Below are 27582 nucleotides of genomic sequence, written 5' to 3'. Positions count from 1 at the left end.
TACACCCATCCGTTATGTCCAGCTTATCAATTAAGATGAACCCCATGAACTTCAGATGGTTTTTTTAAAACAAGGCACCATCCATTTAAATGTGTAAAACTGCCTGCAGCTCCCTTGAACTGCGGGATTCAGTCCTGAGCTCTGTGTACTCGGTGTGAAGTTGAGCCCTTTGATAGAAGTTTTACTGATGTTTTAAATGAAGTCTTCTCATACACACAAAATAACCCAGATAATTTAAAACCTCATAGAAAAAATAAGGTGGAGAGAGAGAGGGAAAAAAAAAAAAAAAAAAACAACAAAAAACTAGACGGTGCCATTGGTCTAGCAAAAGAAAAGAGGCTGGCTTTGGTTACCAACAGGACAGACCAAAAGCATTTCCACAATTGCTTTCCCAGGGTTACTCGCTTGAGCCGGGGAAGGTCTGGGCGACAGCTGGGCGACAAATCCATCCCTGGTATGGGCAGCTTCCCTCAGGAACAAATTAAGCTCGTTCAGCTATAAAACAGGTTTTGTACCATAAATACCAGCGAGAGGGAAGGCGCAGGGGTAAGAGCTCCCCAGCGTTTGTCCTGCTCAGCCGCTTCCATCAAATCTCTCCCCGGTTTGTCTTGGCCAACGCAGCCACATTAGCAAGGACTTTACAAAGCCGGGTTTTGCTCTGGCAGGTGATGGAGGTTGGCAGTCCCGGCTCCATCACAGGTGGGTGAGGCTGTGCCCACCCTCCATCACCCAGCAATGAAGTGCTCTGATGTGCCACGGCCCTGCGGGAGAGCTCCAGCACTGGGGCCACCACGTCCCTTCCAACATCCCACCCTGGCTCCCTCATCCCACTTGCAGGGCAAGAGAAGGTCCCCACTCCTCTGTCAGCCCGGCCTCTCCCCCTCAGGCAGGCTTGGCTGTGCAGCCTGGGCAATAAGGCCAAGCTAAATTTGTAGCCGAGTTACCTGAAGGAGCCGTAGATGATTTAAGCATTGCCCTTGCCTTGCCTACTTGAGCTGCAACCACTTCCCAGCAGGAACAGCCCCAGCCAGGGCAGGGCAGAGCTCAGCTCTTGTTTCCAGCTACCACCATCCATGAGAAGAAACCTTTTAAGGCATTAAGGGTGAAAAAAAAAAAAAAAAAGTCAGACAATATTAATTTGAAAAATATAAAATTTTAATAAAGGCTACATCTCTTAATTACAATAATTATTGTACCAAGTAATTTTTTTTTTTTAAATGAAACTCTTTATAATGCATAATTTACAGTATAAGTAGAACAAAATGCCATGGCAAAAGTCATGAGTACAGGACTTGTAATAAAAGGCATAAAATATATTTATACATAAACCCCTTAAACAAACAAGGGAAAGCTTGAACCCTGAATATAGGGCGACGCATGGTCTCGTAACACCATGCAGGCACAGGTACTGTACTGATTAAATTTTAAAAACACTAGAGATAGTGTATTAATATTTTCACCATACATTTTCTACAATATATACAGACTTATACAAAGTAGCAATTGGCAAACAGAATGCACAGATTAACTTAATCAACACAAAACCCAACTGTAGAAATGCAAGGTCGTTCCCGGGAAAGGGTCGCTCCATCCCAACACCCACACACACGCACACACCAAGCTCTGCCAAGGGCTGCAGAGCGCCTTCGCCCACATCTCCCACGGGCTCACATGGGTGTTGTGAAGGTAAGGCAAAAAAAAAACCAAAACAAAAATACCACCCAACAAACCCAAACGAAACAAAAAAAAAAACAAAAAAAAACCAACCCACCACACAACGAGTCACGCGTTCCACACCGATCTGAAAATACGCCCCATCGTAGTTACACGCCACTGAAATACAATTGTGCTAACGTCGAAGTAGAATGGCTAAACAAAATTAGCTAGCTACGTGGAATACATACAGGGATTTTTTAACCCGGCTTTTGCAACGTGTCCTTTTGGTGTGCTAAGTATGGAAACGGGAACTGGATGGCTTCTACAGCTCTCCCAGGCTCAGGGTTTTTGCTCTCCCTTGCCTCGACCGAGAGAGACACTGGACACCACCTGGTACCCTCACCACTGACAGCAGCAAAGCAAAAACCTCACACCGCAGAAATCCATGGACAAAATTAACAAGTTGCTGTTGTAATATTGCATCTAACATCTTTAACGCTTAAGACCTTTATTTCAAATTAGAGCAGCATAGATTAAAATGCACCGGTCTCTAGATGAATGGTAGGACAGTATTTTTATTTCGGCTTTTATTATTTCTTTAGAAAAGTTTTATCTTCACTCGGAGAAATACTGGGCACAACGTCACTCCTTCCCTCCTCCCCCTTCAAAAAAAAAAAAAAAATCACGAATGCGTTCATAGCCAAACTCCTAAATTTTAGATAGTGGGAACAATGTAAAAAAATAAAATAATCCTTCCTCCCATCACCCCACTCTCCCAGCCCCTCTCTTCTCCATTGTTAAAGCAGCATATCCAAAAACTGGACTTAAGGGAAAACAGACTGTTCAATAAATATCAATAGGGATTACTGTTAAGGTAAGCTATACACAGTTTCTCTTAGTCCATAGTTTTCAGATCCCCAGGAAATCATATATTATGTATGGAAGTCTCTCAAACACGGTCTGCATCTCCAATAGCCAACAGTGGTCATGTTTTTAATAAATAGTTCAGGGTTTTTATCATCTCAGTACCCAACTCATGAATAATAAATGCCATTTTTTTTCCTCTAAGGCTAATTCAGCAAAGTCTTCATAGACTTCACTTTTTTTCTTCATTGGTTCAAAACTTTTCCTTCAGAGTTTTGTGGTTTTTTTTTTCTTTCTTTGTCATCACTACTGTTGTGTGTCCAAAGACTTTTCTAGCTTAACTTTTCTTAAGAAACACAGATGCCATCAATCGATTCTTTCTACTTTCCCAAGAATCCTTCCTTCGTACATCGGCAGGATGGTTTCGTCCTCCCAAATCTCTTCAAATACCGCACCACAGTCGAACTCGTCGCTTGCTTTTTTGAAGTAGTATCTGTGGTAAGAAGAATTAGAACACAGTTAAAAATCAAAAGGTAAAGCAAAGGATGCTTTGGCAGTTCTTTTAACCACAACATTTCCAATCTCTCCCTCCTAGGATGCTCCTCCAGCGCCTGGCGTGGCCAGGAAAACCTCAGAGTTGCTCAGGTTCAGCAACATGAAAGCATCCCTGGGTCTGCAGGGGATGGGACGGAGGGAGCTGGGCTGTGCACGCTCCTCAGCGGTGACAACAGCTTCTACAGTGAGTAAATTATACACGTTGGCAGTGGATACCCTCAGCCGTAAAGAAAATTAGAAAGCGTGGTGATTTCTGGCCAAATGTCTTATTTAAAAAAATAAATAAATAGGATTTCAAAGCAAAGCATTCTTAAGGTTCCCCTCTCTCCCCACCTTCTTTCTTTCATGTGTTTTCTTGTTTCAAAGCTGAAGCCCAACATTAAAATTAGCAACTGTTATTAAAAGGAGAGGCTTTTTAGGCGTACAGATGGATTAAAAGAAAAACCATCCCAGCTTCCTGCAATGCAAAAGCTGAAACTCTGTGGTACTCCTACTGAAAAAAAAAAAAAAAAACCAACCCCGGGAGCCTCACATTTGAAACAACCAAATGCCTAATTCACGTCTCCATTTTAAGTGACAGAAACTCCTGGATGTGTTTCCCGACTCTTCCTAGCAGGCAGAGGCACGGAGCAGCCCTGGTCCAGCCTGCGGGACGTGACACGGGGAGGTCAAGTAGCAGTGTCCTGCATTCCTGCTCTTTTGCTCCGGGTCGTTAGATCATGAAGCCAACCCTCCCAGAGACAAAAAGCACCCCCACCCCTCCTGTGTCAAACAGTAAGGACCCCTCTATTATCCTGAATTAGACCGTTCAGCTTCTTGATTAAAGGTTCCTTTTATCCCGTTTGGAGCTTTCTTCCTTCTAAGGCTGCTTAATTGCATATGCACAAATGAAGGGCTTCCATTCAGAGGGGTAGCATTTAGGGAGCCTGTCCGTCTGCCGCCGCACACCTCCTCGGACATGCCTGCTCCCTTGGAAAAGTGCTTTGCCATCCGATCGCCAGGGATGGAAAAACCTTCATCAGACGGATTACCAACAAAAAAAATAAAATAAAAAAAAATTCAGCACCTCCCATGCCCCTCCCTTGTAGTTTCCAGACAACTGGAGTTGGCAGATGTTTGCCAGGGGAAACGGGTTGGCAATTATTATTATTTTAGGATGGGAAAGCAGATCAAATTAAGCTCGCTTTCACTATTAAAATTGAAAGAGCCACGGCAGGGTCTTGGAATTTGTTTGGGTCTTTTTTTAGTGACTGTTCTACTACACATTTTTAAAATACTCAGTAACAACGGCCTGCAAATCTATTTATTTTTAGGGTACGTTAAAATTATTTTGGTAAGGGGATCAAAGCTGGCTTTTTAGTCAACGCAATGAAACCAGCTCCATTTAGTCAAGGTATGGTTAGGATTTATTTTTGTAAAGTCATTCCAAGCTGAATTGACACATGTTGCGTCTTTAATGGCTCAGCAAGGAAAAACATCTTATTTAAGTCCTTCAGAGTCTGCACTCATTGAAGTCAATGGCCCAACTCCCACCAACTTTCATGCTGCAGGTCAAGGCCACAATTCCCCAGGCCAACAGCCTTGAAACAAAACCAAAAAAACCCAAGGAAAGTTTGAATGAATTACAAAGAACTTTCTCTTCCCTTTCCCCTTCTCCGCCCCTGTCCAGATAACAGCCGCTCTTCCCAATAACTTCCTCCACAAGCCCAAGCGCTGGCTATGTTTACAAAATTTTTATTTGAGAAAACACGCTATGACCTTTTACATAATTACAACCTTATTTCACAGAGAAAAGGGGAAAAAAAAAAGAGGAAAAAGAGGAGTCAAAGCAAAAAAAAAAAAAAAATCCTCCCCCACATCATCTTCAAACGAGCCACTCTGCTCTTATTTGCTCAGAAATGGGCTTTCCATTGAAACATATTTTATGTGGCAAGCTTTGCTCTTTTTTTTATTTATTTTATTTTATTTTATTTTTTGGGACATCTGGCACCAATCGAGGCGAGTAGGCCTGGCGTTACAGCTCTGTTTTGAACCGCTGCCATCTTCAGATTACCCGACACCACCCAGTTTTTTTGTGCATGTATGTTTGTTTTTTGTTAACGCCATCAGTATTAAATCACTGCTTAATTCCTTCTTTTTTTTTTGGGGGGGGTGGGGTAGGGAAGGAAAGCAAAGCGGCGATTTCCCGGCGGCTGCCCCACGGCGGGGCCGGCCGTGCGGCTCTGGCATCGCGGGAGCCCGAGGTACCCGCCTCACAAACTGATCCAATCAATAAAGAATTTGGAGAGCGGAGCATTTCTGCATGTCTTTGTGCATTAAATGAAAGGCAACGGCTTCAAAGACATGCTTATTAAATGTGCCTTAAAAAGAAATCAATGCCAGATGTGACCAAAGCAGCCTAGTTAGTGCCTCCCCGTAACACACACGCTACTCCGGGCACTGCGGACCTCTTCCCTGAAGGTCACCCGCAGTTTCACTCAAAGTCCAGCCAAAAGTCAAAGCTTAGATCAAAATGATTCCCTGGAGGTACACACATTTGTGTAATTAGTTTCACCTTGTGTCTGTGCAAGATAAAATACTGGGCACCTACCCAAGTTCTTTTTATAAATTTCTGTATTGTCTTTACCCAGGTGTAAAGGGGTGAGATCTAAGCAAAACGTTGTTTCATCCTTGTCAGTCACTTAAAAACATTTTCTAAAGTAATTACAGTCTGACAAGGCACAAATAATTGCACCTGGAGGGGCTTTTGGGCCACAGAGGTTTCAGTAGCCTATTCCTGCACTGGGGCATCACACAAAAAAATGTTCTAGAAAACAAACAAACAAACAAAAAGGATTTTTTTGGGGGTGTGTGGGGGGGTGTGGGACTACACAGCCACTGGAGCAGTGCCAAACCAGTGGTGAAGCCACGGAAACTGGTCTGCAACTGGGACACGAGGCTGCATCAGCTGGAGGAGGAACACAGCTGGCTGGGAGCAGCTTTAGGGGCTGGAAGAGGCTTTAGGGGCTGGAAAATGGCCCAAGGATGCAAGAAGCCCAAGGACCTCTCCTGCAGGTTGTCCAGGTTGGGTGTACTTGCAGGTTGCTGCCATCTGATGGCAGCTGGGCGGGCTGCAAAGATGGTCTGGGGGAAGGACTGGCAGCATTTCAGCCCCAGCCCCACCGTGTAACAGCCACTACAGATCCCAGCTCAGCATCCCCCAGCCCAAGAGCACCCTTGGGTGACCCACTTCTGATCTGCATAGGTGGACTTGCCAAAGCTAGAGACGGGCCAGAAATGGAGCACAAGCTGGAAAAGTCCTCGTACCAAACCCAAATGACCATCTGGAGGTTAAATCTGAGGCTGCCAGTTCCAGGGCGAGCCTTCTGGCTCCGTGAAGCACCACCAAATCCAGTGCAAATTCAAACCTTCAAGCTGGAACGTCCCCATCCTGCTCAGCCTGCAGGAGAAGTGACCAGCAGATGATCCCACTAGTGCCCAGATCCGCTGGGAAAGTACGGCAAAAATAGCCAACGTGAAGCTACTGCCATGGGAACTAGAAGAGCAGGGGAAGCAACAAACTGGTTAAACAGGGAGGTGGGCCCTGGAAACCAGACAGGCAGGGTTTGTTGGCGTTTTTGAGGAGGAACTTGGTATTGTTGGTGGAGTTTTCCCTCCAGGGCAGAGGGTTTTTTTTCCCTAATGAAGAGAAAAGTGAGCTGGCTGCACCTCAGCTACATGTCCATTCAGATACAACATCCCAACCTTACACAGACCCCATTTAGGGCCACACCATTTGCAAAAAAAAATCAAATGAGTAGGAAAAGCAGGAGACCAGCACCAAGATGAATGCTGATCCCAGTTTGGAAACTGAATCCCACCGCTCCATGCCTTTGCCACGAGGCCATCCCAGCTTTTCCTGGTATTCAGGTTTTTTGGCCGAGGGTTGGAGCATGAAGCCTGCCAGCCTGCATCCTCATGCAACGGCGGGGAGGGAGATGGAGAGGAGGTGGCCCCGCAGGCAAGCCACTGCCCCCTTCTCCATCTCCAAGTTGCTCTTGGTTTGAGTGGGGAAAAAAAATAAGATCTACAGCCTCCGAAAAGTGAGGTAAATGTGTCATTGCGGGTAGACCTGCAAAATATCTGCTGATTCTTTTGGGTTATCAGAATATACTGAAGAATAAACGAATGAGAGATTCTTACCTGTAATTTCCCTTTTTGCTCAGCTGTTCTTTAAAGTGCCCAAGTGTCAGGCTCTGGGCCTTTAACATCCTCCTGTAGGGAATTTCTTCTCCACAAAAAAAATAGGTGACAACCAACTCACTACACTGAGAGGTGTGAACAACTGGCAGTTTCTTTGGCTCTTTGTGACTGAAAAACAGAAAACACACACAAAACCCTCGACTTTACCATTTGAGAACAGGCTGTTTCACCACACTCAGTCCAGCAGTGTTTCTGCCACATGTAACACTGGTCAGAAATACCCTGGGTGTGACCCAAAAAGTCAAGATATTCCTGTACTGGCTGTGAATTTGTGATGCTGCGTTTGCACAGCCCTTTGCTGGGCTCCCACCACAGCTCCTGCTCGCTGTGATGGTGGGAGTCTCAGCATTGGGCTGCAAAGCCCTCAGCCCATTTTATGGATAGGACAAACTGAGGGATGGAGGTTAGATGCTTGCTGGAAGCATCAGAGCAGGACTGCAGGCCAGGTGAGCGTGTGTAGGGCTCACCACGGGCTAAGCCTCGACCCAGCGAGCCCCAGTATTGTACACATCTGATTTTAAAAGGCTCGTTTCATCTGCCAAGCTTCCTTCTCCTGCACAAAACCACCTGCAACCACCAACAGCTAACAAAGCAAAACCACTGCCAGATTCTTCACCTGAAGCACACAGGTAATCTTATTTTTCCCTGGTGAGGACAAAATTAACTGGATCTTGTCATTTGCACTAAGAAACCCTTCTTAAAGAATAATTAAAACAATATTACCCAGCAAAATGGCAACACTCTAGTGAATACCATGCAGCCAAATCTACAACTGCTTCTGAGGCAATGTACACTTGGCATGTCAAAAGGTCACAAAGTGTTAGTCCGCAGTAATTTAGTCTTCCTAATTTGTTCTAAGTCTTTGTAGAGTGGCTTCAGAAAAAAAGCTGCTAGCAAAGACAGCTGGTGGACTTAAGGTCAACCAATTAAAAATGAAAGGCTCTAGTCAGGTGGCTCAGTCTGGACTTCAAACATTACTCATTGCTTAAGATGAAGAGGGTAAGAAAGAAAACTTTAATTATTTAGGCCATTTTAGACCTCTCTGTAGCAGATTTCTTGTTAAAAGAACCATCCTGTAATTAGACTAATCCAATCTTTGTCCACTTTACAGGAATGCAAGTTAAAAAGAGCCAGAGACAAGATTTGAAAATGTTTTGTTCTTTCTTTAAGAAGAATGTTTGAAAGACGAAATTTCAGATATAAGAATTTCCTCTCTTTTCAAAGCACAATCCATTTAATGAAAATACAATTATGACATATATATATTTCCCAATCCTCTTCTCCGCGTGCAATACTCACTCTTCTGTCGTTAGACTTGCATTGCAGAAAGGGGTGTTTCCCCCCTGAACGGCAGCGGAGTGGTTTCGATCCCTCTGCTGATTTGAGGTTGAACATCTGAAGTGGAGAGGGGGAGGGCAAGTGGGGAAGAGGAAGAAAAAAAAAAAAGAAAAAGAGAGGAAAAAAAACTTTAAAAAAAAAAATTGTTGAAATACAGTCCTCTTAATTGAAGTCTCCTGTGGGTCGTTAAGTTAGCTCTTTGTATCAACCCTCACATGTTGTAAACAATCAAAGGAAGAATTAAAAATGCTGTGGGCTAATTTATCCTTCCATACCCAAATGAACGATAACCAGTCCAATTCTCCACTTGGTATGTAGCTGGAGTCCGTCCCAGAGGAAAAATGGGCAAATTACAGCCATCAAAAGAGTGGAAGTAATAGTCTAGGATTCAAACTATTTGTGCCGGGGTAGGGTGGGGTTGGAATAAGGAGGCTCATCCTTGGGGCTCGGCCAAGCCATGCCGTCACGCGTCCCCATGGCCTGGCCCAGTGGCTGACCCTCTACCTAGCCGGGGAGGACACGGCCCGCCTTCCCCCGCCGCCTTGCCCCCATCTGCCCGAGCGTTGCCCGAAGATGAGCACAACCAGCACCCAGCAAACCTCTCCCTGCCCCTGCTGCTCCCCAGACCCCCCCGCGGGACCAGGACTACCCCTACCACGGCCGTTACCGTTGCTTCTGCGGCTTGGAGACCTCGGCGAGCCGGCGACACGCTTCTTCCAGCTGCGCCAGGGTGTTGGGTGGGGTGAGCGGGGGCATGGCGGGGTCCTGGACGAAGGGGTGGGCGGGCTGCACCCCACGCGGGTGGCTGCTGGTCCCCCAGGGGTGGTGGCGGCCGGGGGCCCCCTTGGCGAAGTCGGAGCTGTAGGCCTTCTTTGTGCTTTGTGTGCTTGGGGAGGGGAAGAAGTCGGGTTAGAAAAGCTGGAAAATATGACTTTAATAGCAGCTCCTATTCTGCTCGCTCCCTCTCAAAAGTCTGTCATAACATGAAAGGAGGTTTATTGCCAAAAACATGACATTTTTGTGGTTTTTCTGGTTCTGCGGAACAGCTTTTATATTAAACCGGAGGAGCAAAGAGTCTCATTTGTTTTTAGCGATTGTAAAAATAGACAGCCCATGTAATATATAAATATTTACCGGGAGCGATATTGCTGTAGACAGCTGCGTATTTACCTATGGGGCTTGTGCTTATTTTGTCTCTCGCTCTCCAGCATCCACTGCCAGACGTTCTGTGCCCGGTCTGCCTCGCCCCCCGGGAGCTGCACCCCGCCGGGGCCGGGCAGCCCCCCATCACCAGCAGGCAGGGCGACGCTCTCCACTCCTCTGCCCGGCCTCTTGGGCAGCATCCCCGTCCTGCTGATGGCGAGAAGGGGACAGGAGCCCCCTGTCACCCCCTGCACCGCTCCAGGGTGCAGGGGGATGACGGGGAGATGGTTTGGGGTGGGTGCAATGAAGAGAGATGCTCGTGACTTACCCGAAGGGCTCCAGTGGAGGGAGAGGGGGGTCTGTGCTTTTCGGGTGGCCCTTGCACTTGGGGTAGCAGTAGTAGTCGCTGCCCGCCGGGCAGCAGCACTGGACGCGCTGAGCCGCCTCCGCTTCGATCTGCTCCTTCGTCTTGGGCACGGTGTGGTGGTGGATGTAGTGGTGGTGGACGTGCTTGGTGGTCTGCTTGGTGATGAATCCCTTACCCACCAAGGCGCACACGGCCGGCGAGGCCGCGCTGGGCTGCAGCTTGCCCGTCGGCAGGCGGTCGGGGGAGCGGGCGCGGGGGCTGTGCCGGCCCATGCCGGGTGACTGGCAGCCGGGGGTCTTCAGCACACGGGAGAGATGCTCGTCCAGGATGGCCTGGGGGTCCTCCTCGTAGCTGCCGGAGGGCAGGAGCGAGAGCGGGTGCTGCAGATGCTGGGGGATCACCATCTCCCGACTGCTCTGCAGGCTGGTGGGCAGCTCCGAGCCCTCCTTTTCCTCGTCCTGTCAGCCAGGCAATGGCGAGAAATAAATGCAAGAGGATGTGGAGGGGGCAAGGCACCCACCAGGATGTCCCCGCTGCAGGCTCGCGAACCGCAGCGCGGTCAAAGCACGTTCCTCCCCGTGGGCAGGATAGAGCCCCCTCCCATGCCCCCCCAAGCCAGGCAGCAAGCAGAGAGCTCTACCCGGCCCCGGGAGGGTTAATCCTCCTACCTCCTTCATTTGCTGCAGCCTCTCCTCCAGACTGTCCATGGTTTCCTGCTCCTGCTTCAGCTTCTCCAGCCGGGAAATGAGCTCTGCGGCGAAGGCAGCCGGCTCCACCGGGGTCATCTCCTTGGGAAGACGGTGGGTCCTCTACAAGGAGCGGGGACAGAAGGCATAGGGAATGTTTAGCGGGCGGCGCGGGGCGCGGGCGCTTAGCCGGAGCAGCATCGCCGGCCCCGCTACGCTTGTTGTGTCTCCATGTTTGGATGAAAAGACGACCGCAAGTAGGCATGGTCTGCTCTGGATTTTTATGAGCTAGTGCTGTGGCCTCATGGAGTGACATCCTCCCCACCAGCGTTTGCCTTCGGCAGGAGCAGTTGGTCGCACTCTGAGGAACCCCGCTTGTTCTCTCTGTAGTACAACCAGCCCATCAGTAGCTACTCTGAAGTAGAAAATCTTCAAAGACTGTTGTCAAACATCAAAAAAAAAAAAAAAAAAAAACCCTCTGAGGTGGGAGGGAGAGACTTTAACTCAAGGAATAAAGTGAGTATAAACAGAAAGGAGTTGGAAATTAAAAAAAATAAGATGGGGGAGAAAAAGGGAAAGGAGAAGAAAAAAAAGAAAAAAAAAAAAAAAAAAAAGAAGTCAAACGGTTGCAGATCAGAGAAGTGCTGGTAATTTATTTCCTGGCTACACACTGGGCACCTTTGAGGTAGTGTTGTCTCAACAGTGTCCTAGATCTCTTCCCCCCCCCTCCATCTCTTTGTACAGAAAATGAAGAAAGCTGCTGCAGGCTAGCGGTGCTACACTGCTGAGCTTGGCTGCCTCAAGCAGATCTATCAAGGGAAAAAGGGAACATCTCCAAATCAAGTGCAGAATATAAAAAGGCAAAACGCGAATTTCTGCCAAAAGAAGCAAACATGGCAGGAAAAGGGGAGGAAAAAAAAAAAAAGAGGAAAAAGAAACCACCCACCCAACTCTGCCCTCCCTCCTGCCACCCCCACGCACCCCACTCCTCGCCCCCACTATCCCTCTCTCTCCCTCTTTTTTTTTTCCCCCTGAAAGCAGAAAGCTGAACTGCCAACTCTTTCACATACTACCCACCAGATGAGGTGGGGCCTCTCTCCGGCAACCACTTAGCTCCAGAAATGATGTGAGGGTAGAAAAAGGCCACTCTGCTGGAAATTGTCACTCTTACACAAGCTGGCTCTATTCAGTCCCTGATCAAAGCACTGCCTTACAGAGAAAGTCGATTTGCACGCCCTGGGACAAAATAATCTAATTTACAAGCTCAGGCTATAGAACTTTCTTTAGGGAGGAAGGGGGAAAAAAAAAAAATACCAAAAAGAAAAACCACATAAACCACCCCCCACACACACCAGAAATATCATCTATGATTTCTTGCTGCTTAAGACAGCAGAAAGAGGAATTTTAGCATATTAATCTCAAGACAAGATAAGTTTATACTTGTCTGTGTAAACAGTTTATTCACTGCAGGAATCAGGAGTCTGCAAGTCAACTGAATTAGCAAGTCAGTGAGTTAATTTTTGAGAGCACGGCAAGGCCACGAATTGGATCCCCTCAGAGCAAGGCACGTATCTGCTGCAAACGTCTCTCTTTTGGGAGATCCTGCTTCCCACCACCTTACAGACAGTGAGCTTTGGGAGGCTGCTGGTGACAGGCCTGAGGCCAAGCCCCAGTCTGCTCGGCACCCGTGGAGGTGTCAGGGTGGTGGCCAGAGCCAAGGCTCTCACTAGACCCAAGCAGGGCATCTCTGCTTGGATTTACACCAGGAGGATAAATTGAAAAAAACTGAAAAGCCCTAATTAGCACCTGATTTTCAGGGAAGGACCAAAATGTGACTGTACACACGCAGGTTTTTGCAAGGATGCTGAGAGCACATGGCTCCTGCCCAACACTGAGCAGCATCTCTTCTCTGGCATCATGCAGGGGTGGAAACGCTCTCCTCCCCTGCTCCCCTCCCTCCACCTGGGCCCATTCCCAGCCCCAGCATTTCCTACAACCATCCCAGAACATGCAGCTCCCACCTGAACTTACCGGAAAATGAGGTAGAGAAACTTGCCCGTTGGCCTTGACACTCCGATGCATTTCCCGCTGGAGCTGCTTCTTGCTCCCAATTCTGTACGGGGGGATCCCATCTCTGCACATGGAAGAGAGGTCACCATCAGTCAGGGCTTTCCCCATGCTCTAACCAAGATGCTTCTCCATCACCGCTGAAACCACCCGGGCACGCCACAGGCCCACGTTCCCAGAGGTGCTGAGCCCTCTGAACGTCACCTGAAGCTCCAAACATCTGGCAGCTTGGGAAGTGTCTGTGTCACCATCTCCATGGATGTGCAGTCATTAAGCAAAAGCTGAAAAGCAAACTGAAGGCAACTCCGCATGGGATCTCCGCCTAAAGATCCCATCAGCTTCACTTCGGAGGCATCTTACAGAAAGGCCCTCCCAGTGCTAGGTTTCCGCTTCTGCCCCTTCTTTCTGTTGCTTTTTCACCACTGAATTACACTCTCTAAGACCACAACTTTCCTCAAGCTCTGGAACACCCCTTGGAGTGTTGGCACAGTGGAAACAAGAAGGAAGAGGCTGAAGATGGACGGTCAGCAAAAGGCTGCTCCCCATCTCCAGCCCTACTTAAGAGCTGGGATGTTTCTTCTGCCCCGAGGCTGCCCGGCACAGGCAGGCCACCACGAGGCATGAGCAAAGCCGGGCCGTACCTTCCGGGCACGACGTTGCTCCCTTCGGCCACATCGGATCATGGCCAGGAAGCCTCTGAGAAGAGACCAAGCGAGGAGTGCTGGTGGGAACTGCACCCTGCACAGCCCGCTCGAGGCAATGCGGGCTGTTTTCATCTGGCCACGCAAAAAATTACCTCAGTTAGGATTAAAGAGCCTTCTACAGACAGCGGGGACAGCCGGAAGAGCATGCCTGGAGATCCTGAATGTCTAATTCAACCCCTTTCCTCAATGTCTAATTCCACCCCTTCCCTCAGACTGGCTGAAGAACCTTGATCTCCAGTCCCGTCCCTTTCATCCACTTGCCCCCACACCTGACTCATCTCCTGAGTGAAGAAAATAGTTCCTTCCCAAGGAGGAGCAGTGGCGGCTGAGCAGACAGCGATGGCCACATGCTGCTGCCAGAGGAGCCAACATGGCACGGCGTCCCTGTGTGCCAGCTCCCACGGCCCGGTGGTGGTGGGCACACCCTGACATGTTCTGGACGTGCAGCCGGAGACAAGGCACAAGGTAATGCCTTCCCGGAGACACCGGGGCCCTTCTACGGAGGAGGATGATTAGATGCCATCACTCCACGCTCAAGGTTTGAAGCACGCTATTGCAGGCCTTTGTGGGAATCTTGGCCAAAGCACTCAGTTGGCATTAAATTGTTTTAATGAGCAAGATTAAGCTGCAAAGCCTGGAGTGAAAGATCGGAACAATTTCATCTTAATAAACTTGGAAGAAATCTTTGTAATAAAAGAGAGCACCCTGGGAGCACAGGGGAAGTCCTTAATGCCACAAGATGAACATCAGCCTCCTCTAGACATGGTCCACGAACGCACGTTACGTTACAAGCAAAAGGAGCTCGTTGTGCTGATGTCCCCACTGCACAGCACGGGGCTCTGGAGCATCTTTGGGGAGGCAGCCCAGCACACGCCACCCACCACAGCCAACGGCTACAGCCGCTGGTGGCCACCAAGCATTTCTGCTCCACAAGCCGAACAGGGCAACAGGGCTTGGGACACATGGCACGCCTTACCTTTGGGGGAGGATGGGGGAAAAGCAAATCTAAGGTAAAAACCAAAGCATCTGTATCTTCAGAGAAGTATTTGTTCATTCAGGCTTACTGAGAGAAGGTTCTCTTAGGGAGGACCTTCAATATAAGGAATAACCAGTAAAACAGGCATTTTAAAGGTAAGTAAAAATGCCAGGATGAGCACCTCACATGCATACATACATACAGGACTAATCCCATTAACACATTCAGTAAAAAAGGAGGTGTCCTCTACAAATGTCAGTCCAAGAGGCCAGATGGGGAAGAGCAGGGAAGCAGCTGAAGGTCTGCGTGTTCAACACGGGGCACCCAAGGACATGACCAAGGGACAACAGGGAGCCCTGCAGCCCTCCCGTGCTCCCCACCTCCCTCCAGGTCTGCAAGCACGAGATGCCATCCCCAACCCCTTTACTGTGGTCACCAAGCTGAGAGAACATCTCCTGGAGGGATGTCCCCACGCTCCCAGCCCCCGGGGACTGTCCCTGCCCAAAGGGACAGTCCTGGGACATGCTATGGAGCAGGAGTGGGGACTCACGCCATTCCCAGGCAGGGTGGCTCGAAAAGGAGCAGGAAAAGCAATCCTGACCCAAGAGCGTGGCTCCTCATTTTATTTAAGGTTTGCCCTCGAAGGCTGCTCCTTCCCCCTAAAACTCCTCTGGTTGCACTGGAGAGCCCCACATCAAACCTCCAACTCCCTGCTTCTACAGCCCTGCATTGTCAGAAGAGTTTTACAACTTGTAACAATGCAGAATTAAAAAAAAAAAAAAAAAAAAAAAAGAAGGAAAAAAACAAGAGGTATTTCACTGGGATGGGAAGCAGCCTGGGAAAGTCAGCCTGGGGAATGGGGAGGGGCTTTTACTGCTACTTTGATGAGCGTGGTCTAAACCTAGGCCTTGCATCTAAAACAGGGGGAAAACAGACAACGCCAGGGTTGAAGGGGTGGCCAACGGGTGATCCCTGACTGCAGCAGGGACAGATGGATGGAGCCGGAGCCAGGCTCAGTACAGCAAGAGATAGGGAGGGTGGGGGGGAACTCTGATGCCCTGGCCCGGGAGAAAGTGCCTTTGAAATGAAAAGGCTGAGCTTGGCCAGAGGTTTTGGGGCAGGACAAGGTTAACCCCAGCTCTCCAGGTGCCACCTCTCCCCTTGCTCCAGCAGCAAACATTTGCACTCACTTTCTTGGCTACTAAAAGCTGCGAGCTGAAGAGCTACAGAGTTTAGGCACGAAATAGTAGAGTTTAATTATAAACATTTCAGCTAACCAGGCTGGGGCTAAGCCAATCTGTTTCTGGGGGAAACACTAGTTTGAAGTCTTCTACCCAGTCAGCTGCCATTTAAGCTGAGCCAATTATCTTAGCCTTTTGACTCAGATGTGCCTGACCTAACCTGAATGTAGTTTTACTGCTGCTTTGAAATATCAGACTCATGCGCATATGCATTCACTCCCATCTTCATTTGGCAACGGCTCTGAAACAAGCCTCTGATCTTGCCAACATCAAAAGCCTGGTTTGTAAGATAAGGTAATATTTGAAGTTTGCTCAGCAGCATTCCCCTGTGTCCAAAGTAAATCCATAAATAAGATATAAGCAAATAAAAAAAAAAAAAAAAAAAAAATCCCCTTTCCTCTCCCCCCCCCCCCCCCCCCCGCCCCAATCAAGAAATGGAAATATAAATTTGCATGATGCTTTGTGGCCATTACAAAATATATACAGACAGACTGATCCCTGCCATCTATAATAAAATAAAAAAGGCAGATTGTGCATTATTTGGAGACCTCTCCTAATTCCAGTACAGTCCAGATCTGGATTTATTTTTTGAAAAAAACATCACTTTACTGCTATGTCTGACAGACTTTTCCAGAACAAGTTTTTCCTCTTCAGTTGATACCAATATAAGCCAAAAGAACTAATTTGCATTCGCACTGACGGAACAGAATAAACCCGGGTCCTCTGCTAAAGGGCAGTAAAACCTCGCAGGCAGAAGAGTGCCCAGGCTCCGGCTGTGACAGCACAGGGGGTTTGTGCCCCAAACACCTTCACAGCATCTTCAGCAACCAGCGGAGCCAGGTGCCAGGAGCGGCTGCGAATCCCAAACGCTTTACTGCAATCTTGGCAGCAGCCCTGCGCCTCTGCAAAGGAAGTTTTACATCAGCCTTAACTTTAAGCCCAGCCTCCAACACTGCCAATTTACCTCTCCCACTTCCACAACCACCCAACATCCCGGCGTGCCCGCCGGCTCCCAGCCCTGCGGATGGAGCGTGGCTCTGGGGATGCCCAGGGGACCGGTTCTGCAGCAGGAAATATTCCTTTTTTGCAACCTCTGCCATCCCGCTCCCCCCCCAGCCCTCCTCGCCGCCCCCCAACCTGGAGCTGCGGGCAGTTTAATCAGCCAAGCTTCCCCAAACTCTCACAGCCTGCGCGGGCTATTGTTACGGCAGGAAAAAACAGGCAGGCTCCTTTCACGCGCTGCTTTATGGGGAGCTCCTATTCACTTGTTCAAGCAAATTTCAAAGCGGGCTGCTGCCCTCTCATCCCCGCTAAGCTCCCCTGGACTAACAATGGGCTGAAAGCGATTCAGTTAAGCCTTTCATCCACCATGCACTTTATTTCTCACTCAGTGCTCTCATCTGTATAAGGCCTACAATTGGCATTGCTGTGAAGAGAGGGTATAATCCTAGCCCTGTGAATCCCAAGTGACCCTACACTGGTCCAGAAATGACTAACCCAATGAATGCTCTGTTGACACATGATCACATACAACCAGAGCCAGTAAGAAGAAATAAAGAAGTCACCCTATGATTCAGCTCTTTCATTTAATGCCAATATTGTTCAATAAGGGAATCTGGTGGGACAACAAACTATTTTTTTCCATAATATCAGTTCAAAACACACATGTGCATGAAAAAAAAAAAAAAAAAAAAAAGCAGCTTTTGTTTACGCAAGGATTTTTGGTAAATCCCGTTTTCAGTTGTGCATCTTCACGCAGCACTGTTGGCTTTAAAAACCCAGCATGCAAACCTCTCTGAGGAGTACACAGTAATTGCAGGACACATCTGACTGAGACACTGGAGAAGTTTCACTTATGAGATGAAGACCAGGAATGCAGCACGCCGTTTACAGGTGGGCTTCACTTGTACTTAAGTGAAGATCATGAAAAGCAAAAGGCAACATCTACTTTCTGCCCAGTTGAAAAAAACGGTCCTTAGGAGCACTAAGTGAGTCTTACTGTCTCCTCTACCCTCAGACACAAAAGCACCATTTCTCTCCTGCTGGGGAAAGCAAACTGAGGAAGAACAGCCCCTTACTCCCAGTTGCACACTTCTCAGCAGAATCAGGAGGAAAAGACAATTCTTGGGCTCAGCCACAGCATCATCTCTCATCCCTACACTCCTGAAACACCCAGACCTGATCCATGTAGCTCCATTCAAATGGCTCTTTGAAGACTGCCCCAGCCACACCAGATGAGCAGCTATTTGCCCCTTCAGGTCACTAGCCCTATTAATGTACATTCTAACATTAATGACAAACCTTAATTACAGAAAGTACTTCCTACAGGAAGTAATCTCCTCCTCTTTGATGACTGATAACTAGTTAAGGAAGCCTGGCCTTAAGACAAAGGCTCAGGGAGATACGCTCCTTGGGTTAGTCAGGCACCACCATTAGCATAGGAGAAAACAAGTTTGCTCAGTTGCAAAATGGCAATAGAGGGATTCATTACTCTGCTCCATCCGATACCTCCGGCGACTGCATGAAGAGCGAGGCTACCATGCCCCGCGACACCTCTCGGTTTGGGCACACACCTCGGTTTCGGCAGCCCCTAGCCAAGGGCGAGCAGAAGTTGGGTGATGAGCCTGGACCCATCTCTCCCCGTGGTGCGTCGGCACCGCTGAGTCAGGGATGGCACATCCCGAAAGGACCCGGCCAACACGAGATACTCACACGCTGCTGTCCGTCATCGACATGGAGTCGTCCGTCAGGGCATCACTGGATATTTCACTATCATTCGCGCTGGTGGCTGGAGCAAAAACATAGCCAGAATTCACATGGTATGGGTTAATGGGATCGTTCCTCTTGAAGGACCTAGGGACAAGCAAAACAGGGACCTCGTTACCAGCCAGTCTTGGGCTAGAGAAAAGGACACAAGTTTCACAGTAGCACACTCCTTACGGGAACCATGCACGCTGACTGCTCGACCTCTTTAGAAGCCATAACCATCCCCTGCTCAGAGCAGCAGCAACCAGGTCACACTTTGTCTAGACACACCCGAAGTGCAACTTTGAAGATGTTGATTTTACCACCGGGAGCATGCTGTAGAAAAACCCAGGAAGCACCTCTACATACTTGCATACTTTCAAAAACTTGGTCCTTAAAGCTTGATGCTGCGCCACGGAGGTCAGCAGTTTTGCTGTTGGCATCAGCAGGCAAAAGATCAAGAAATTCATAACTCAAGTCCCCCTGAAAGCCACTGAGGCACCAGCTAATAAATGCTTAAGTCTAGTCTGAGGACAGGAGTTAGGGCCCCTCTGGGAATACAAGTTACGGTATCTGTGATGCCTGAAACAAGAGAACTGCCTGGAATTACCGGAGCGGGACCACCAGGCGTTAGGGGAGGCAGGACAGGGCTGAAATGTGCTGTCTCAGGCTCGGCCTCCCAAAGATGGGTGTCATCTTCCTGGCATTATAAAAGCATGCAGTAAAAAGGCCCATTTTTAGAAGAAGCTACTTCTTGTTCCACTTGTGGTTTTGTGCATAGAGCTGGGCGGGGAAGAGGAGGATGGGGGATGCGAGGCCAGGAGAAGTGGGTTGTGTTAATGGGCACGTGGGTTACTGATACCAACACCTTTGGCTTCACTTGGAGAAGCAAACCCAAAGCCCAGCCTGGATGTTTGGGTTGAGTACCCAAGAGTGGTCTCGTGAAAAATTCACAAGCAGTGAGTGAGCTGTGTGACGGATCCCAACAGGGTCACCGCAGCGAGGTCACCACACAGGGAGGGGGGGGACCGGGCATCCCCTGCCTGCTACCTCCCATTACTCCAACTTCCCAGCCAGGATCAATATACATATCTTCTGCAGGTGATAAGGGGATTATGCAGGGAGGTTTGAAAGCCTCATGTTAAGGTGCGTATTTTGTTTCTCTTCCCAGGAAAGATGGGGTTGTTAAGCTTCTGCCTTTGTATATCAAAGCAAAAGGCCTTGTCATCTGATAAGGACTGCTGATTTTAATAATTAGGGCCACTTACCCAGGACTTGGGGGCCTAAGGAATGTGCCAGCAGGCTCGGCAGGTTTTTTTTTTATGGACTTTCCACCTCCCTGCCCCCACAGGGGTTGGAGGGGACCAGCCGGGTTTAAGTGAGCAGCAAAGTCCTCCCACCGCCCCGCTCTCCATCCCTCACAACCAGCCAGGCACCCCGCGTCCCTGCTGCATTCCTGCTCTGCCAGCACCAAAAACAGGAGCCTCCACAAAGGCTTAAGTTTAAAAAAAAAAAAAAAAAAAAAAAAGAGGGGGGGAAAAAGAAAAGAAAAAAAAAAGGAGGGGGAAGCATGGTGGGGAAGATAGGCCTCTCTGGTATGAGAGGCACGGGGCTGGCTGCAGGCAGGTATTCAGCCCAGCCGGGGCTGCATTCCTTTGCGAAGGAGGCCAAGGCATTTCTGATGGGGAGATCAAGATGTTAAAAAATATATATCTGGGAAGAAGAAAAAAAAAAAAAAAGAGATAGTAAGGAATGTCACAGGAAAGAAGTTAAATCTTCAAAGATAAATTAATTCCACATGTGGGTGAAAGCTAAGTTATCCTACTACTGCTACAAAAAATTTCCTCTAAAAACCATGTAGCCTCCTACTCTGATTCAGGGGGATGTGCAGTCCAAGTGACCCCTCCTAGGGCCTTGGGGGGCTTTTGGGTCAACTGCGTAAGGGATGCAGCTCTTGCAACTATTTGGAAACTATCTCAGCTCTTGAGAGCGCATCTGAGGACCACGAGGCTCAGGGGTGCAGGATGCTCCCTGAGGCTCCAGGTGTAGGATGCTCCCCAGCACAAGCCCACCACCTTGGTGGGAGCTGTCTGTGCCACCCCTGGTTGCACCCAGGAGGGCTGATGTGCCACGTTCCTCCAGCTGGAGAGGCTGGGGTGGGGGCGGAGGCAGCAGGACCCTATGAATACAGCACAGGGAGAGGAGGTGTGTCCAAACACAGCGTTTGGCAAGAGACAATTAGAGAAAGTGGCCAGAACTAACTCATCTTCCCATCAGTACTGCACTGCAGCACTGATTCACATATCAGCACCTTATGAGCAACAACAACAAAAAAAATCCCTAAAGTTCACATACTTTTAAAAGTAAGCCCTCACACTCCACCTCCAACACCCCGCCCCACAGAAATCCCCACATCCTTTAAGAAAACCAATGGGGACTGGTTTGCTATGTTTAATTTTTAAAAATTTTTATTTTATTTTGACCACCTTACTACAGTAATTGCACCCAGATGCATCAAGTTGCCTGCAAGGGTTTTAAATTCCAGTGGAAAGTGGTGGTCTCCTGCCGCAGATGCTACACGCACAAACACACACCCCAGCTCCAAACTCAATATGCAAAGTGCTTTCAGCTGTCAGGTAGCAGTTGCTCTGGAGCTTCAAGGAGAATGTCTGATGTTTCTCGGCCTATTCTTATCTTGATGTGATGACACACAGCATGTAACTCTCTATATGCTATGTTAGGCAATGGACATATCAGAGGTATTATAATGCCATGAAAATTTCAGGGGCTTTTGGTTGTTATCCCCTGTTAAGAGGGTGCAATTTCAGAGTGTGGAGTTTTTTTTTTTAATTGTCAAACTCTGCTTCCTAGGAATAAAAGCACTCCGGCAGCTTCAAACCACAGCTTTATACAGAGAGAGAAGAAATTCTACAAGGAGCATTTTGAGGCAAAATGGAATCTCATTAAGTATTTTCCTGGGACAGACATCACTGGGCAATCACGGGTTTAAAAACAAGGGAAAAAAAAAAAAGCATGCACAAACCTGAAAAAAAAAAAAAGTATATTTTAGCAAAACTATGTTAATCACAGCTTCCATGCTCTAATTGTAGAACACTGCTTGGAGCATAGCTTTACAATGGCATCATTTACTTTGATAATTGAAGCCAAACTTGGTTCCAATAACTTCACACACAAGGAGCTCCACCGGCGGGTCCTTTCAAAGGCCAGGAAGCACTGGGAGCCGGCAGAAGGCCATCTGCAAGCCCCAGCCTTCTCAAAGCAAGGCCAGTCCCACTGATGTTAGAGCTTAATGGGAGGCAGATGAGTCCACCTTGGACTGAACAAAACCACGTTACACGGCGGCACTGCAAAGGAAGAAGAGCTCTCTGTGTACACAAAGTCGTGTGTGATAAATTTAGAAGCGCGTATAAATAATAGCTGGAATTCCTGGAGCATGGGGCCAGGTCCGGCGCAGCGTGGGGAGGCCAGTTTTAACCGCACCACAACCTACAGGGGAGGGGAGTCGCTTTGAAGGACAAGAGGGAGGTTCTACATTTAAAATATTCCCTGTATTAGGGCTCCAAATATACAACCAGCAGCTCACATGCATGCGCCCGTCCTGCAGCCAGGTGCAAACGCTGTGTTTTCACTTGACTTCTCCTGTTCCTGTCCATCACTGATGCTGGGGCCAAACAAAGTCTTTCAACTGGTACGGTTTCTGTGGTTTGCCGTGGTTTTGGCCCTGACTCCGTGCCCTGGGACTGCCAGGTGGTCTCCCATCCAAATAGCGGGCTGGCCCGAGATCGCTCTGCTCCCACCATCAGGTGTGCTCAGCCCAGCGCTCCCAGCTTTCGCTGGTATAATCACATTGAAACCCACCGAAGCGAATGGCAAGAGCCTGCACAGCACTTCAAAACCATAACGCGCTGAGCAGAAATTCTTTAATACCATCACACACACGAGGAGGGAGGTGTGGTTTGGCCACTCACCAGCAAAGACTTTGTGCAAGCTTCAGCTCCAATCCTAAACGCGATCCTAAACGCTGAGTGATGAGAGATAACCCATCCATATGCTCATCAGCTTCTAGCACATGCACGCACAAGTGGCTTCACAAACTGATAGCTCAGGGAGGAACTGAGAAGCATCTCAGCTTGACCTCCCTCACTTTGCATTGAGATTTCTTGGCCCCATGGAGAGCAAAAGCTCCTGGAAATTCAACAGAAGGTGATCAAAGCAAAATGCACTACCTAATGTCCTAGGAGGGTAGATCTGACATGTGAGGAGCAAGCTGCATTAATCCCTGGACAAAAAAGAAAAGAGAAAAAAAAAAAAAAAAAGAGGGGAAAAAAAAACCAACCCAGCGCTAATCAGGCAAGCAGCCACTATTCTGCGAGAGCTCTCCCGGACAAGGCACATGTGGGTTTTTAGCAGGGCCTGCAGCTCTGGTAGAACATTACAGCCAAGCCCTTCCAGCACTGCATACCAACAAAGGCTGAGAGATAAAAGCATCAAACATCCCCCTCCTGGAAAGCAAGCGAAGGGCAGCAGTTCAAACCAAGTTCTGGAGAACAGCAGATGCTCAGACAGTAACATTCAGGCACGAGATGAGGATCCCAAGCCCCAAGTCCTCCCCAGAGCAGCTGCCAGCGAGTGCCCCCCCCCCCCGGGGCACAGCCCCCCAGCAGGAGAGGTCCAGAGGGCACGGCGGGACGCAGCGCATCCCTCCGGCCCACTCCCACCAGCTCCATCACCCTCGGCTGGCAGGGAAGGCCTCCAGGAGAGGCAGAGGACCAAGGAGGCCTCTGGCTCAGCAGCACCCTCACGGGCAAGGGACCCCCCCAGCTCCCAGCGGGTCGGCACCAGTAAGCCCAGCACAGCTGGAATCCCTCTGCAGGGCAGGAGAGGAGGGCACACTCCAGCAAAGCCTCCCCAGGAGAAGCCTGATGCCCTTTGATGTCCATGAATCACAGACACACTCTCAAAATCCCTGTAAACGAGATGTCAAACACTCACCATACCAAACCCCAACCTCCTGGGCCAGCAGAGGAGAGCGCACATCTGCCAGCGGAGCCCTCTCCTCTCAGCCCTGATTCAACAATCCACATTTATGGCAAGGGTGGGGAGAGGAAAGAATACATTTTCAGAGGATTATACAACTCATCATTTGCTCATCAGAGTCTCTCTTCCCCATCCCTCCCCCCGCACTTCGAGATGGCTCTTTACTTTCTTCACCCTCACACCACTGTGCCATCAACATTTCCCACAAAAGAGAAGGGTTTGGCAAGACAGATGCACCCTGAGCCAAGGGCACAAGACGACCCTGCCACCACACAACACTGCCCACATCCTCGGGAGCTGCCATTAGACACAACCACGTTTCAGCGAGTTCAACTTTGAGCACACGGTCAACACGAGAGCACCAAAGATCTACAGGAAAGCACCAAAGATCGACTATTACTCTCTACCTGGAACATCTCTATTACCTTAAGTCCTCAATTTTAAGTATCCTCCTGTATGCATTGGCTCAAAGCCACCCTAAATGGGTCTGACACGATACCAACACCCAACGCGATGGGAGAGGCTGTACATCACACACAGAGTCAAAATAAAAGCAGATTTTGTGCAAGTTGCAGAGTTTGATGTAATAAGCGCATACATTTCCTCCTCCATGACCGCACAATTGCTTCCCACATAACCAACGTAGTTAAACACTGGTTGATGGTGGAGCTGGGGATACTAGTAGGTTACATTATTCATGCGTCTATACGATCCACTCTACTACTGCTCTTAATAGGTTTGAAAGTTGAACCAATAATTAACGTATGTCCGGAGGACATAGTTGCTATGAAGTTTTTGATCTACAAGAGAACTCAAAGAGCCAACAGGGCTTAAGAGCACAGTATCTTGTTTTAGTCTGTACAGAGGGGGAAAAAAAAAAAACACCGAACCCAGCCAACGCCCCCCAAATTCCAGTGTTTGGAGGCGCAGGGAAGCACCCGTGCTCCCAGCCCCATGGGCAGCCCAGCCTCCCTGCACGCCACCCCACCAGCCTTCCAAAAAGGCACTCTCAAAGTCCTCAAAGTCCAAACAAAGCAGTTTCCAGGGGTTCCCTTACCTGTATCCGTTCTCGATCGTTTCCGTAGCTCTGACGTTGGCCGTAACCCTCAACGTCTTGCTGGATAGTCCAACTACCGAAGGCAAGATTTTGTTTTTAAAGTCTGCACAGCTCCATTCCTCTTCTTCATTCAAGGTCGGGAGATAGCCACAGACAACCTTTAAGCTCCCCAGTCCGTTGCTGTTCATGTAAGCAGGATTCTCTCCTCCACTCCGTACATATTCGAGGTATATATCAGAAGTTAAAAACATCTGGTAAGCATTTTCCTCCATCACAGTCTGAATCTCAGTCTGTGCCTGATCAAACATGATAGAATCTATCTGCTGCTTCTTGATGCTATCCCTTATGTAGGTCTTGGTAGCAGGCTTGAGCTGCTTGGAGACGATGCTGTTGTTCTCGATGTACCTTTTGTATATAGCTTTGGCTACTCGTAAAGTTTTGGTATCCTTAAGGTCCATCTGCCTGAAGCCATTGCAGGCAAACCAGAAGTCTAAGGTATCCACACATTTTTCCCTTTCCAGGAAGGTCCGAAAAAGATAGGCACCATCTTGATCTCCCAACAAGGAATGCAAGGATTTGGTCCATCTGGCCAGAGGGGAGTCTGGAGATGCGCTGCCTTCCGGCTCCCCGAGGCCGTTCTCATTCCTCCGCGGGGCAGGAGGCACCGGCATGGCCTTGAAGCTTTGGCTTTTGGGGAGAAACGAGCTGGCGAGTTGCGGGCATGGTGCTTCTCCTTCCTCCCCCGGGACAGGGGGTCGGGGGGCGTCTTCCCTGAAGCTGCTGCTGGGGTCTGGGAGGTGGGTGAGGACCACAGCGCTGCTCATGGCTCCGGAGCCCGGTGGGGAGAGGGGCTCCCAGTTCCTCCAGGAGCTGCCTGAGCCTCTGCCTTCCTCTGCCTGGAGTCAGCAGGGGATCCTCTGAGCCTCCTCTCTGCAAAGGGAAAAAAAAAAAAAAAAAAGAAAAAAAAAAAGGGGGGAGGGGGGGAGAGAAAAAAGGAGTATTGATCTAATCAAAACCAGATCCTCCCAACATCAAAGACAAAAAGTAAACAGGCTTTTCAACTCTTCACATTCAAAAAAAAAAAAAAAAAAGAAAGGGAGTGAGAGAGAGAAAGGCAGGGCAGAGGGAGCGCGGCTCTATCGCCAGCCCGATCGCGACTCTCCGCTCCGCTCCCGGCGCACTTTTAGCGGGGCCGATGGGGGGGGGGGGGGGGGGGGCAGCACAGGGCGTCCCTGCTCCGGCATCTGGTTTCCATTTTGCACCCCCCATCCCCTCTCTCCCCTCGCCCTCCTCCAGCGCGCACGTTGCGCGCCCCTGCAGCCCCGCGCTGCCGGGGGCGGCCGGTCCCGTGTCTGTGTGTGTCCCCCCCCCTCGCCCCGACGGGGCGAACCCGCTCGAGAAAGCGGCTTTTTGGGGCGCTTCTCTGCGGAAACCAGATCCTGGAGAAGGGGACGCCCCCCACCCCAAAAAAAAAAAAAAAAAAAAAAAAAAAAATAAAAAAAATCGAAGGGGGGGGGGTTATGGCGCGGCGGCCGTACCTGGGCGCAGCGGGGCATCCCGGGCCAGGCGGGTGGCCCCGCGCCCCCCCGGAGACGGGATCCATCAACCCCGGCTCCGGAAAGAGGAAAATAAATAGAAAGGAGCATCGGGGGAGGGGGGGGGAGAGAGGGGGGGCAGCCCCCGGGCGGCGCCGACCCCAGCCGGCCGGGCTTCCCGGCGCTGGAGGGGCGTGCAAAATAATAATAATAATAATAATAATAATAATAATAAATAATAATAAAAACCTGCTCCAGAAATGGCGACGGGCTGGGAGGAGAGAGGTCGGAGCTGGAACTGGGGGGGGGGGGGGGAAGGGGGGGAGGAAGGGAGCGGGGGGAAGAAAAAGTCCGGAGCGACTTGGATCCTCCGAGCCCTCTGTGCAACAGCCGACCCCGGCCGCGCCCGCGGAGGCGCCGCGCCCGCGCAGCGTGGGCACCGCAAGGCGAGCACAGGAAGAAAAAAAAAAAAAAAAATTAAAAATAAAATGAAAAATCCATATTTAAAAAAAATAAAAATAAAACAACAAACCAACAACCAGCCGCGGGGAGCGCGGCCCGCTGCCCCCGAAGTTGCCACTCACCGCGGAGCCGGAGCTCGCTGCGCGCCCGCGGCCCCGCCGCTCTCCGCCGCCGGCAGCGCGCAGGCTGGCCCCGCTCCCCCCGCGCCCCTCGCTGTCCTTCCTCCTCCTCCTCCTCCTCCTCCTCCTCCTCTCCTCCCCGGCGGTGCAACCGCATCGGAGAGCATCGGGAAGGGGGGGGGGGGGGGGGAACGGGAGGGGGGCTGCGAGGGAAGGAGCCCACTGCGATCCGCACCTCCCTCCTCTCCCTCCCCTGGTTATTTATTTTATTTATTTTAAATACAAAAGCGCTGGTCCCTCCCCCGCCTCCTCCCCCTCCCTCCGCCCGCCCCTCCCCGCCCCCCCGCGCCCCGGGCTCTCCCCGCCAGCGCTGCGCGCATCAAAGCGGAGGCCGGCGGAGCGGTCCTGCAAGGGCGGTAGCGCGGTTCCGCGCCGCCCGCCGCGCTCGCACACACACACACACAAAAAAAAAAAAAAAAAAAAAAAAAAGAGGCAGAAACAGACCCTCCAAAATTTAAAAAAAAAAAAATAGAGATAAAGAAGAAGAAGCGAGGGGACCCCCCCTCCTCTCTCCCGGGCATCCCCGGGGCGAGGCGTGCACGGGGGGAAGGTTCTGCTCGGGAGGGGGGGTGTGGGGTGGTGTCACCGTTCGTGAGGAAAATAAAATAATTATATTTCGGGGGAGGCTTGATTTTATTTTTCGCCCCCTTCTCTGGGCATCCCGGAGCGGTTACGGAGTTGCCAGGACCTTATCAAAGGGAAGCGAT

At 49.7% G+C, this 27582-nt stretch overlaps 1 protein-coding gene across 3 annotated transcripts; it reads right to left on the bottom strand.

The window, feature by feature from the left end:
- Nucleotides 1–1137: 1137 nt before the first annotated feature.
- On the bottom strand, nucleotides 1138–26962 carry AXIN2 (axin 2). 3 transcript variants are annotated; one of them, XM_074922244.1, is made up of 11 exons: nucleotides 26819–26962; nucleotides 24700–25629; nucleotides 18552–18692; nucleotides 12883–12985; nucleotides 10834–10974; nucleotides 10127–10623; nucleotides 9826–10008; nucleotides 9323–9541; nucleotides 8617–8712; nucleotides 7258–7425; nucleotides 1138–3013 (listed from the first exon to the last, which is right to left on the bottom strand). In XM_074922244.1, exons 2-11 carry the CDS (start codon nucleotides 25521–25523, stop codon nucleotides 2887–2889), a joined length of 2499 nt encoding a protein of 832 aa, XP_074778345.1. In that variant the 5' UTR covers nucleotides 25524–25629; nucleotides 26819–26962; the 3' UTR covers nucleotides 1138–2886. The 3 variants fall into 3 exon arrangements, with proteins under 3 accessions (XP_074778345.1, XP_074778346.1, XP_074778347.1); XM_074922245.1 differs by having other exon boundaries at nucleotides 9826–10005; XM_074922246.1 differs by lacking the exon at nucleotides 1138–3013 and adding an exon at nucleotides 4421–4851.
- Between the last annotated feature and the right edge of the window lie 620 nt (nucleotides 26963–27582).

Source organism: Athene noctua, chromosome 18, assembly GCF_965140245.1.
Source record: "Athene noctua chromosome 18, bAthNoc1.hap1.1, whole genome shotgun sequence".
Lineage (NCBI taxonomy): Eukaryota > Metazoa > Chordata > Aves > Strigiformes > Strigidae > Athene > Athene noctua.
The sequence above is the reverse complement of the archived record's forward strand: the minus strand, read 5'-3'. Positions and strand labels throughout refer to the sequence as shown.